The sequence below is a fragment of the Limanda limanda genome, chromosome 11 (assembly GCF_963576545.1).
Source record: "Limanda limanda chromosome 11, fLimLim1.1, whole genome shotgun sequence".
In the NCBI taxonomy this organism is placed as follows: Eukaryota; Metazoa; Chordata; class Actinopteri; order Pleuronectiformes; family Pleuronectidae; genus Limanda; species Limanda limanda.
Window position 1 is genome coordinate 3,835,536 of NC_083646.1, and position 12,440 is coordinate 3,847,975.

General features: G+C 42.3%; 1 protein-coding gene across 2 annotated transcripts; it reads right to left on the reverse strand.

Moving 5' to 3' along the window:
* Positions 1–2,525: 2,525 nt before the first annotated feature.
* Positions 2,526–12,183, reverse strand: ctsk (cathepsin K). Of its 2 annotated transcripts, none has more exons than XM_061081882.1 (8): positions 12,122–12,183; positions 10,574–10,697; positions 7,511–7,633; positions 5,623–5,775; positions 3,991–4,209; positions 3,717–3,882; positions 3,360–3,468; positions 2,526–3,216 (listed from the first exon to the last, which is right to left on the reverse strand). In XM_061081882.1, the coding sequence occupies exons 2-8, from the start codon at positions 10,694–10,696 to the stop codon at positions 3,117–3,119; spliced, it is 993 nt and encodes a 330-aa protein (XP_060937865.1). In that variant the 5' UTR covers position 10,697; positions 12,122–12,183; the 3' UTR covers positions 2,526–3,116. The 2 variants fall into 2 exon arrangements, with proteins under 2 accessions (XP_060937865.1, XP_060937864.1); XM_061081881.1 differs by lacking the exon at positions 12,122–12,183 and adding an exon at positions 11,333–11,396.
* Positions 12,184–12,440: the final 257 nt, after the last annotated feature.

Consider the following 12,440-nt stretch of genomic DNA (forward strand, 5'->3'; position numbering starts at 1 on the left):
TTAGCATGCTAACAAACTAGCCCCTAGGGTCAATCCTTAACAAAAAGCTTTAGCTAAAACAGGATAGTTATAGCAGTGTTATTTTCCCAGTTATGCTTATGTCATTTCGCGATGTCTTTGGTTCTGTGGGGAGACGGAAACGGGAATGATCCGATTAATGACAGTTGACAGCAAACTTTATACCTGTCAAGGAAGGTATTGGAAGCACTCCGCCATCTAGTGGTCAGAGTGGAAAATACATCCGGTTGATGTATCCAGAAGAGCGGCTCGGCATACCGTTTAGCTTTTGAATGCTAAACTTTTGGAGTTAGATTAAGTCATTTCTTACAGGAGAAACCAAGCACTAAGGTTGTCTAAACTATTGATACCCCAACCGTGAACCACTTCGTGATAAATATGGATTTTACAAATCTGCAAACACACTGATTTGATTTCCAGTCACGAGTAAAATCTGTGACCGAGCTTTTTTAACAAAGAGGAATCGCCTCATCTGGATACGACTTCCCGTGATGCTCCTTCCACATCCTCCAGTGGTTGTCCAGTCTGCTGTCCAACACAGCAGACCTCAATCCCGAGATCCAACTCCTTGCTTTTTAACTGCAGCAACTTTAAGATAGGCAAGTGGAGCTGGAATTACCGCGGTTTGATGAACATATATCCAGATGTCGTGCAGACAAATCCTCATTTACGTGTTTTGTTTTAACATATCCAAAGAAACTTAAATGTACTTTTCCAGGTTTTTCATGACCATAGGAACCCTGAAACATATTTTGGGCATGTTTGTCGTGGTTTAAAATGTCGTTTGGTAGTTGTCCACGTTTTTTGCCATTGTTGTTGGGCTAGTCATTTCTGTTGCCTTCTACTCGGTCTCACCTGTTCTTCACCAGCCAGTAGTCCTGCCCGCTCTCAGAACCGTAGCCCACAATCCACACCCCGTGGTTCCCCTTAGGGTTAGGGTTAGGGTTAGGCAGGCACGTGCACAGACATTTTGGGGGGCAGGTGCTCCAACCAAAAAAAAAAGGGCACCCATCGCCAAAATTATTTATGAAATTAAAAATAATAATAATAAATAAATAAAAACTTACTGAGTCTCCCTCATTTGTTTTACTAGTTGATGGCCTGATCCAATATAACAGAGAGCTGCTACCCTGAGCTGCTTGCTGCAGTTCCCTGTCCTTCTGCTTTTGGAGTCTGTCTTTTCTTGGCATTATGCTGCAAATTTTGTAAATGAGATAAATCAATTTTGTGCATAATAATCAAGAGTGACTTACATAATCTCTATAAAGCTGACAACACAGTACACACACATTTTTGTTTACTGTTTTCTGACAGAGTTGAAGTATAAGCAGCATTATAATATACCACAATATACACCTCACGTAGCTCAACTTAATACCTACCTTTCATTTCAATTATTACGATTTTAAATGAAACAAAACTAGTGAACTTGTCTAATTTGTAGAACAGTAAAACTGCCTTTAAATTCTCTGCCTGCCTGTCTGTCTGCCTGTCTGCCTGCCTGCCTGCCTGTCTGTCTGCCTGTCTGTCTGTCTGTCTGTCTGTCTGTCTGTCTGTCTGTCTGTCTGTCTGTCTGTCTGCCTGCCTGCCTGCCTGTCTGTCTGCCTGTCTGTCTGTCTGTCTGTCTGTCTGTCTGTCTGTAGGACATCTCAGGCAGGAGATGGTACGTGGCGCAGGTGGCGGCTAGCCCAACTGTCGTTGGGCTCGTCATGAGATCTTCAATTGAAGGTCTCTATGATCGGGTTTATGTCCATGTAACAATATCAGTGCCGGTTGGCAGCAGACTTTCCCTCCAATGGATCCTCGTTAAAGGATTTCAAGTGAACTCATTCCAATTACAGGGCCTCGAAAGAGTCCTGTATTGTTATTTTTTGTCTTCTTTTCAATAATCTTTGTGATTTTCTTTCTTGTTCTTGTGAGTAAATCAATATATATATATATATATATATATATATATATTTATGTGTATTTATTCTTTTTGATAAGTGTAATTTCGAGAATATGTTGTACAGAATATCTGTTGTTCTCAAGTTAGAAGGTTTTAGGTTTAGGTTTAATTTCTCTGCACAACTCTCCTGTGCAGAGAAATTGTTCTGGATTTATATTCTACGAAGAAATCAGCTAAACTTCTGAGTCCAGAGTGTGTCTTATTTATTTCTCTTATTTAATAACAGATGTATAAAATGTAAAAATCAACAGAGTCATGGAGGTTGATTCTGTCCGAATTACGTACAGGAAACAGCTTCATGTCAACCTGTTGGTTATGGTTTTATTTTATTGATTAAAACAACATCTATGCTGTTAAACAATTTATTTTGAACACTGAAGTTACAGCAATTTCGTGTTTCACGTTTTTGTAATAAATCATGTTAGCTTTAACAAATGTTCACACTCTAGACTGAGAAGTTTAATTCATTAGTTTACGTTCTGAAGATCCAGTTAAATTTCTACTTCTGGCTATTTTCTGACATCTTAGCTGCAATAAATACTGCACGACACAGTCCATCTCAAAATTAAACCTTTATTCAAGTTCATAGAAAACATCAGTTTCCAGTTTAATCATCGGAAAAAAGTGCTGAACAGAAAAACTTCATTAAAAGTGATTTGAAAGGTGAGAAGAGGAGGAGCCTCCATCGCCCAGCAATGTCTCCTCCTCACAAACTGATTAAACTGAAAGAATCTGAACAGTCACAGACAAACACTGTGAACCCGGTTTGTTCCCTGTGGATCGAACGAGGGGCCGAGGACAGTTTCTAACATCGCGTCCCTGGAGGTTTGTGTCGAGTTTCTTTCTGACGCCTGCTGCTCTGGAGATAAAACCTGAAAAATACCTCAGGGCTTTAAAGTGCCTCAAATAACTGAAGATAACCAAACGTCCTCATTTCGACAGACGCCTGAAATCCAAGAGTCCAAAACATCTAACTCCTGTTTGATTCCAGAGGAGATTCACTCAGGAAAAGTCCAATTCAAATTTAGAAAAACACGTTTGTTGATAGAATTTAATTTAGTTAGTAACTAAGATTTGGGGAGGAGCTGTCTTCACGTGGTCCAATCAAAGCCCCTTCGTCCCCCTCCGTCCTCCTCTGAGCTCCGCCCCCTCACATGATGGGGTAGCTGGCGAGGTTGGCGATGCCGCAGAAGTTGTCACGGTTACGCGCCATCAGGATGTAGCCCTTGTTGCCCCAGGTGTCGCTCCAGCTGTGACAGAGAAGGAAGGAGAGAGAAGTGAGAGAGGGGCGAGCAGCGTTTTTACATTGTCAGTTTGTCGTGGACGTGGTCGACAGAAGCATCAGGTCACATGACCAGCCGCCTGCTGCCGACAGACAGGTGACGCCTCCCACCTGTTCTTGACGATCCAGTACTTCTTCCCCTTGGAGCTGATGCCGTAGCCGACCGCCAGCACGGCGTGATTGATGTCGTCTTTGTTGCAGTTGCGGTCGTAGTAAACACCTGAGAACACGACACACAGGAGGAGGAGAGACCCTGAGCTCAGAGTGTTGCTTTAAAGTCAACTTTTTAAATAAATGTATCTGCTAAGACCCCGAACTTGTTGTTAAAGGTTCATTGTGCAGGATATAGTGACATCTAGAGGTGACGTGTCATGTTGCAGCTGAATGCCCCTTTAGAAACAATAGGCCCATTTTAATTGAAGTAATATGCTGATGGTGTGTCAGCAGCCATGTGATTGGATCTCTGACCTCTCTGGTAGAACTGGAAGCCCCTCTGTGTGGCGTCGATGCCGACAGACACTGGACCCACTTTGAACAGAGCCACAGCCAGAGCGTGCTCATCGCCCACGGGCACTTCCTTAAAGCCTTTGCACTGAGCCGCCATTCCGGAGGAGTTGTAGTTGCACGACTGGTCCTGCAGGCGAGAGGAGAGAGAATTTTAGTTTCTAGTTTCTCTGTTTTCACTGGGAAAGGAAATGGACGAGGATTAAACCAGTCCTGTGTGTCCGTGCGACCCGCTCACCTCTCCAACGTACGGGTACGCCTCCTCCGAGTCGATGCCTCCGTTCTCCTGGACGTACTTGAAGGCGTTGGTCATGTATCCTCCTCCGCAGCCGTTGTTCTCTGTGACACAGTCCACCAGGTTCTGAGGACTGAGGTCCACCAGCTGACCCGTCTGCTTGGCCAACTGGCCCTCAAGGGCCCCACAGGAGCTGAAGGCCCAGCAGGAGCCACAGGAGCCCTGTCAGGAGGGCGGGGGGGGGGGGGAATAGAGAATATACATGTGAGAACTGTGTCTGTAGAATCCAGGTTTGTTTCTATATCACTAAACAATACAAACCAAAAGGAAACTGCAGGAAACAACTGAACACCTCAAACAAATACTTTACAACTAAGAAGGATGGGAAGATGCAGCATGTTTGTTTCTCCACTAGAGGGCAGACTATGACTGCAGAGGTGTGAGCGTTTACTCCAACGACACAACTCAACAAACACACTGACGATACCTGCAGGTCAGTGTGTCGAACACCAGGGGGAGACAGGGTCCACTTGAACCTCACACTCCGTCAGTTACTCTCATCTCAGTCTGTTCTCACAAATTGATCAATTTGCAAATGTGTAATTTTTCATTTGACAGTTGTGCTAGTAACTTTATTAAAATTTTAATTAATCAAACTTACTGTATCATTTGTATTATTACTTTATCAATAATAATAGTCATTGGATTCATTCCCTGAGAAAGTGTTGAAAAGCATAATTTATATTACATAGTTATTCTGCTTAATAATGCAATTTAATCAAAAACACAAAAACTACACATCAAAGTGACCATGTTATGATAAATATTATTGTTGTTATCGATGTTGTTATTATTTATTTACACTTGAATGCTACATTAAACCACATAAAATACACATAATTGTGTAGAGTTTTTTCCCCACAAGGTTTGAGTTTTCAAACAAAAAGGAAAGAACAATTATAAATGCTGATAATTAAGAGAATGTACAAATTAAACAACACTAACACTAGAGCTTGAGTCTAATAATAACACAACGTGCCTGTGAGCACAAAGCACAGATGTACGACAACATGTTTCCGCCTCTGAACTTCCTGCTCAGCTCGAACTCCTCGACTAACGACTCGTTACATCAAACCATCAGACAAACTTTTTCCCCAAATCCCCTAAAAAACATCATCACATGCTCAAACTCAACAGGAAATTCAATCTGTAACTAATTTCAGTTACAGGAATCGAAACTTCCTCTATTGACCTGCGGCTGTTTCACTTTCGATTCCTCAGATGACACAGTGATTTGTCTTGGACCTGCTGAGGTGACGAGGGTCGAAAACGCCTTCGTCACATGATCTGGTTTCTCGAAAGCTTACTTTGTTAATTTGGTCATATTTCTTAGACCTGCAGCTTTCACTTCCCTGTTTGTTAAATAAACTTTGTTTCATAATATATATATATGGTTATTGTTCTGTAAATTGTATTTCTCAGTAGTTACATTGGATAAACTCATTTCACATTTTCAGTTTAAACAATGTTATCTTGACTTTTAACATCAAATGAAAATGTTTTTTCTCTAGAAAAACAACCAAATCCAACAGTTTTTTAAACCCTGGATGTTAGATAAGATCTTGTCGGTCTCACCTGGTTCTTCACCGCGGTCACCATGCCCTTCTTGCGGTAGTCGACAAATTTGGGGAGTTTGGACACCTTGTCGTCCAGAGCCATGGTGAAGCTGCGCTCGCGCTCCAGAGGGACCACCAGGCCGGTCATCTTCTCGGCCACTTCCTCTGACGTCTGCGTGAACACAGGTCATGTTTTCATCAGACTCAGATATTGTGCAACAGCAGGTTCGAATCTCTAGGTTTATACCAACAGGAGCCGCCAGAGGTCGAAGGTTACGCGTTATATTACGCTCACAAAAGATGGTTTGAAACTTTGCTCGTTCCTGGAATAATCGCGTGAGATGAAAATGTTTTTGGGGGAAAGAACGAGAGAGGATTTATTTTTAGATCCAAGAACAATTCAGAGACGATATGAAGGACGGAGGATTTGATTCTGACGGAGGATGAAATGTATTTTATGAAGAAATGGGTTTAACTCAGTTTAGTGAAATGTGGTGATTTAGCAAATGTCAAAAAGGACAGTAGAAAAGCTACGACAAGTTTTAGTTTTATTAAAGTTCTCCGGTGCTTTGATTACACGTTGCTCTGTAAACCAATAGTCACTAATGGAAGAAACTCCCACCATCTGTTCATTTCTCTCATTTCACTTCAACACGTCCTTCCTTTCCGAGCCACCTGTTCTCAAACATGAAATCCTCCATTTAACCAGAACTCAGCCGTGTGTGTTTGTGTTTCTGACGCCTGAGGAATGAGCCCAAACAACGTGAGCTTGTTTGACAGCTTCCTCGTGAAAAGGATCATTAACCACGGCTCATATTTGGGTTTTTTCCCGTCGAGCTGCAACACGATGAGAAGAAAGAGAAACAGAGTCGACAGCAGCCGAGGAGGAGAAAAGGTGAATATCTGAGATTAGGATCAGATTGTTACCGAACACGTCCCTGGAGATGAGACACGTTTAGTTTGATGTGTGAGACGCTGGTGTGAGACGATGTGAAGCTAATGGAGGATGTTTGCAGACGGACCAGTTATCACTTGTTAGAGCTGCTAACGATCTTCAGGTCTCAGTTCCGACAGCGAGACTGAAGCTGAATCTACAGATCAACAGGAAATCAATCAGCAATAATCTTTTAATTATTGATAGTTTCATCAGTTCTTTAAAATTAATACCAAAGATTTTTACTAAATCAAATAATTACAAATTTGTCTTTGATTCTATTTGAAACGTTTTTAATGCTTCTTCTTTGTTTTGTCTTATGTCACTTTGACAATTTATCCTGACGCCTGTAACGTTTTATGTAAAACACTTTGAATTGACTTGTTCTGTACGAATAAACGTTTTTTTTCTTGTTTGTTCTGAAACGAGTGCAGTTTCAACATCTGTCCGTGTGCAAATATGTTACATGCAGCTTGTTTACATAGTATATTTTATTGCTACCGTTATATTTCTCTGTTTATTTGGCTCAAATTATCTTATCTTATCTTGTGTCATAAAGTGAATCTCTGGAGGGAGGAGGAAACAAAAGAAAATTTTTACGGCGATTTCCTCACAGAGAACACAGAGCATGTAAATCTATAATAAAAACAATGATTAGTTATATGTTAATAGCTCACACAGGCTTTATTATTATACTTCTTTCTTACTTGATTAACCTGAGACAGATGTGGAGGCTCCACAGCAGCTGCACTGAGCCACTGATATCATGGAGAACAACCCAGACCAGTGGAGACTGGTTTTGTTCTGGAACTGGTGAGATGCATGAGTTGTGTCTGTGGGACATGTTTGTTTTTAAAGTCAGATGGGTGTGGGATGAGGTTTTTCAAAGGGGACGGATGAGGCCAGACACAGACGTCCTGAGGAGTCGTTACAACTTGAACCTTTTCTCCACATGGATCAGAATCGTACTCACCATGTCTCCCAGGTGGTTCATCCCCATCTCGTACGAGTGCATTCCCAGCGCTGCCTCCTCGTTGTGGGCTGCGATCATTCGCATGTTCTTGTCCCAGACGGCCCTGCGGATCCCCTCCTCGTCCTGACACACACACACAAAAGCAAAATAAATGTTTGTGTTCTTCACACCTCCAGAGATCAAGGACCTCTGTTTGAGAAGCTTTAGATTTGTATTCTTCTGATGCAGCGAAATACAAAACAAGATCTGAAATAAATATGAAGTGATGTCAGAATAATTCCAAATTTACAAGTTGACAGATTCACCTGAAGGCATCATTAAACACCAGAGGATTATGGGATCATGAAGACGTACTGAAGTCTGCATTTCTTTTGGATATAACAAAGTCCTGGCTTCATAAAGAGGCCGTGAAATACCAGCGAATATTCTCCTCCAGTCAAACTGAAGTTTTATTTAACTCCTGCACCAACACCTCAATCTGGACAAATAGGGCAAATTTACATTTTAATTAGTGAAAAAAAGACGAGGAAGCTGTGTGAGTGCCCCACTTCATTAACTGGGACAGTTAAACTGGTGCAGGTTACCAGGTTTCCCTCGAGCTGCTTGTGTAGTTACTGCAACACGACTGTCCAAAGCAATTATTGTCTATGACAGAATTTTTACATCCAGTCAAAGACTGAACTGCAGTTAAACTACATTCACATGATGTCAGTGCTGCTTAAAGTCTCAATGTAGGATTTAATTGAGTCAATTGCTTGGTTGGTTGGTTCCCTGAAAAACACCCGAGCTTCACATCCATGGTCTTAAAACCCACTGGAGAGACTTCGATCATTGTTTCTGTCTTATTTCACTCTCGCTAATGGAAAATGCAAATTGTGCACCAAGACAGATTCTATTACCGTGAGGAACCGATGGAGAGAGAGTGATTAAAATCACCAGGACAGAGAAAGAGAGCTAAAGCAGAATCTGTTCTGCTGACTGCAACCACACATCGTGAGCATGTGAACGCACACACACGTTCAAATGAGTGAGTGCACGTCCACACAAACTGCGCTGTGGATAGAGTGCACACACACACACACACACACACACACACACACACACACACACACACACACACACACACACACACTGCAGCCGTGGAGCGCTGACCTCTGGCTGGAGGCGGAGAAAGCAGATGTTTAACACCAGCTAAACTGTGTTTGTTTCCTTTTTCACAGACAGGAAGGAAAACACATGAAGAGGAAGAGGAAGAGGAAGAGGAAGAGGAAGAGGAAGAGGAAGAGGAAGAGGAAATTCCTCCGTTCCACTGAAATGTGGGACATCTGGTGACGGCTGCACTGACAGAACATCTATCAGATCCAGAATACATCTGGAGAAGCGCTCCACAGTTTGAGATTCACCTGATGTTTGATTTTCTGTTGACGAGACAGGAAGCTTCTCTCTGATGGAACTGAAATCTGAGCTGCTGCTGCATCGTCCCACGAGTAGAAGTTGTGCATAAGAGTGAATCTTCACGTTCTCTTCAGCCCGAGTGCTGTCACATGCCGAGGGAGGAGCACCGCTCGCTCTACTTCTGTGTTTTGGCTCAAAGTGGAAGCGAGACAGATGGAGTAACAGAACAGAAGTAAAAGTAAAGCAGGACGAGCACAATGAGAATTGACAGCACGACGTCCTCCCAGTCCTCCCAGTCCTCAGCCAGTAACTCAGACAGGTTCATTTCCAAAAGGCTGCAAACTGAAGTTCCTGTTTATTTGTTTAATTTGCTCGAGGGAGGTTTCGTCATTCGAGACAAACTAACCCACAGTCACCAGGACGGAGAAGTTTCATATTCAAGCTTCACTGCAGGTCACAGTTTCAGAGAGAGAACATGTGACCAGCATCACCACAGGTTTCAAACTGAGAGTTAAAATACAGCACTGGTCATTGAACTTTCATTATTATTAATTTTGAGTTCTCCGTTCAACTGGTCAAGGCAGATTTCTGGTCCCAGAGGTTTCTATGATGAGGAGGTTTTTCTCTCCACAGTCTTCAGCGCTGCTCTTTGTAGAAGCTGTTTGTTCTTCAATGCTTTTTAAAGCCTTGAGATAATGAAGATTGTAATTTGAAATTTTCCAAGAGCTGTGCTGTGTTTTCAGCCGAGTGAATATCCAGCAGACACAGAGCGGACTCACTCTGGAGTGAGCGGCTGCAAAACTGAGTCAGACGCAGACAGACAGTGAGTCAAACACAGAGACGTCCTCACAGAGACGTCCTCACAGAGACGTCCTCACAGAGACGTCCTCACAGAGACGTCCTCACAGAGACGTCCTCACAGAGACGTCCTCACAGAGACGTCCTCACAGAGACGTCCTCACAGAGCGACTCGCTGGAGCACAGAGAGACAAGAGGACAAACCGAGCTCGACTGGAGACAGGAGACCGGAGCAGAAGAGAAATGCTCCCTGAACAGAGCGAGCAGCTGGAATGAAACTCTTTCTAAATCCTCTTGGTTTACTTCTGCTGATTCTCTGTCGCTAAACATTCCTAAATGTTGAATGAACTTTAAAGAACTTTTTATATCTTCAGGAATTTGCATCAGAAGTTTGAAAAACAAACGTTTTGGTAAAATAACCATATATTCTGTACATGTGTTTCATGTCGGTATTGAAATATGAGGCTTCACCACAGATTCATGCAGTTTATGATTCACCACATGCTGCTTAGTCTCCGATCTTTCCTTTCCGCTGTCACTCATGCAGCGGTACACTCACATTCATATCACTGAGGAACAGAAGTTGAAGATTGGAGAAGAAGAAGAGAGGAAGAAGCTTTGTGGTTTCAGATATTAATATTTCCCACAACATGTTGACGTGAAATGTTTAAGAATTTAAATTGAAGGTTATATCATTTAAGGCCCACGCTTGTTTCTGGGATATTTGAGCCACATTTCAGGCTTGAAGATTCTAACACTTTATACACTTCCTCTTCTTTTAAGTCTTCTCTCATCTTCACCTCCATTTTTCTCAGTCTTTGAACCTTTTCATTCTGCATTTCACAAACAGGAAGGAAAGAACCCACTGACCAGGCCGTTGTATTCTCTCAGGTGTGTGATCTTCCACTCGTCCCACTGGGCGTCCAGGAAGGCTTCGTCCAGGTGGCTCAGAGCCGAGGCCGCCAGCAGCAACACGCACACGCACGACAACATCCTGCAGGAGCAGCAACGCACACAATCTCATGTTACAAACACAACACCATAACCCAGTACACCTACTACACACTACCTGCAGCCACACTATACTTACAGACGGGTGTTGGCTCAGGTTCAAACTGAAAAATGAACACTGAGCTTTGTTTTGACGCCGGCTGTAAAAGCTTCTGATGTTTGCTTCATTGCATTTTAAAAAGTATAAACCATTTATTAAATGTTCACATTAACTTTAAAGTACGTGTGTTTCTGTCGGGTGGTTTATTGTTAGTGTTGCTCGTATATTTCTATCGAAACCTTCAAACAGCTGATTCTGGAGAAACTGCTTTCAGAGTGACTCAGCACAAACATCTGCAGCTGCTGCGAGAACAGTTTCCACTCAAACAAAAGTCTGGAGGAATTACTGAAGTTGTCTTTTCTTGAATTTTCTGCACAGACACGATCACATCTGGAGAAAATGAACATTTTCTATCTGAAGCCCGAGCACGAAGAATTCATCTAAAATAACTTTTTTATTGTTTTGTGAAGTTTCAACTTTTACTGTCGTGTGTAAAGTTAAAACAAGGTCAATGACAAGTATTTAAATTCAAATATAATTAAATTGGAAAAAAGTGATTCCTATGTATACATACTTACACATGTATAAGTTATTGCAGTTTTTCAGAGTTCCTCTCATCTGTGACTTATTCTCTCAACTTCAAAAACAAAGTTTTGCTGCAGTCTGAACTTTTTCTTTCCCTCCCTCAGTTTCCTGCCATCTGTTATTCATCAGCTCTCCCTCTCACTTTGTTTCCAGTAAAGTTTCCTTTCTGCTGAGTTAAGCTGAACTGAACTGAAAGCAGAAAACATCTTGTTTTTCTATTAACTTGTGTGTTGAGCTGCTTCACGTTTCCTGCTTCCAGCACCAAGACCTGATCGAGCAAAGCTTCACTTTCAGATGATTTGAACTGAATCTCTTGATTTAAATGTCACAGTCTGATGATCTGTATGAAATATGGTTTACAGTTAGCAGGAAGTGGTTTGTGCCTGGTGCTGCACGAGTCGTGACGTTTCTCCTGGTGAGGACTTCAGTCTGTTTCAGAACATTAACATTAACTGAGCAGAGTTACAGCTGCAGCCCCGACTCCCAAAAATCTTTCTATTGAGATGCAACTGGGTCAAATATCTTTCTCTTATCCTCGTCTGCTCAACACTGATTTCTTTCACAGCTGGAAAAGGGAACTTGAGAATTTATCAGAGCCTGAATTTAAAGAGAATAAATGTTAAGAGTCAAACCTGAGGTTTTTACTGGGAAGTTACTGGTTCCTAGTTCTGTATTGTTGCTGTTCAGCTCATGGATACGTTGCTTTAAAGTTAGCACAGTAGTTGTTCTCTCAAATGCACAAACAGAGTAAATCAGGATCAATAATAAACAGTAAACTTTACCTTGAGTTCAAAGTCTGAGAGTTTGGTGAAGTCCTGAGTCTGACGTCCTGCTCCTCTGCTGTACAGTGGGTCAGTGTGTGAGGTTATATGAGCAGGATTTTGAGGAAGTTGGAGGGGAGCTCCAGGTCTGAGGAGGAGGGTCTAGTCTCCATGTAGGGGAATCACATCTGGTTTCACTCAGAGGACGAAGGTCTCTGAAGCAGATGATGTCAGGTGTCACGTTACATCGTCTGAGGAGAAGAGCTGCAGGCTCAGGCGCTGCTGCAGAGCTGAAGAGGACATTTCAATAAAAACCTGGGACTTCATTCTCACCTCAAAC

Excerpts from the sequence above, each read along its gene's own strand:
- ctsk (XM_061081882.1), bottom strand. The coding sequence starts at position 10,696 with ATGTTGTCGTGCGTGTGCGTGTTGCTGCTGGCGGCCTCGGCTCTGAGC. Across the intron at positions 7,634-10,573 it reads TGAGAGAATACAACGGCCTG|GACGAGGAGGGGATCCGCAG; the intron begins GTCAGTGGGTTC and ends TGTGTGTGTCAG. Across the intron at positions 3,883-3,990 it reads CGTACCCGTACGTTGGAGAG|GACCAGTCGTGCAACTACAA; the intron begins GTGAGCGGGTCG and ends TCTCGCCTGCAG.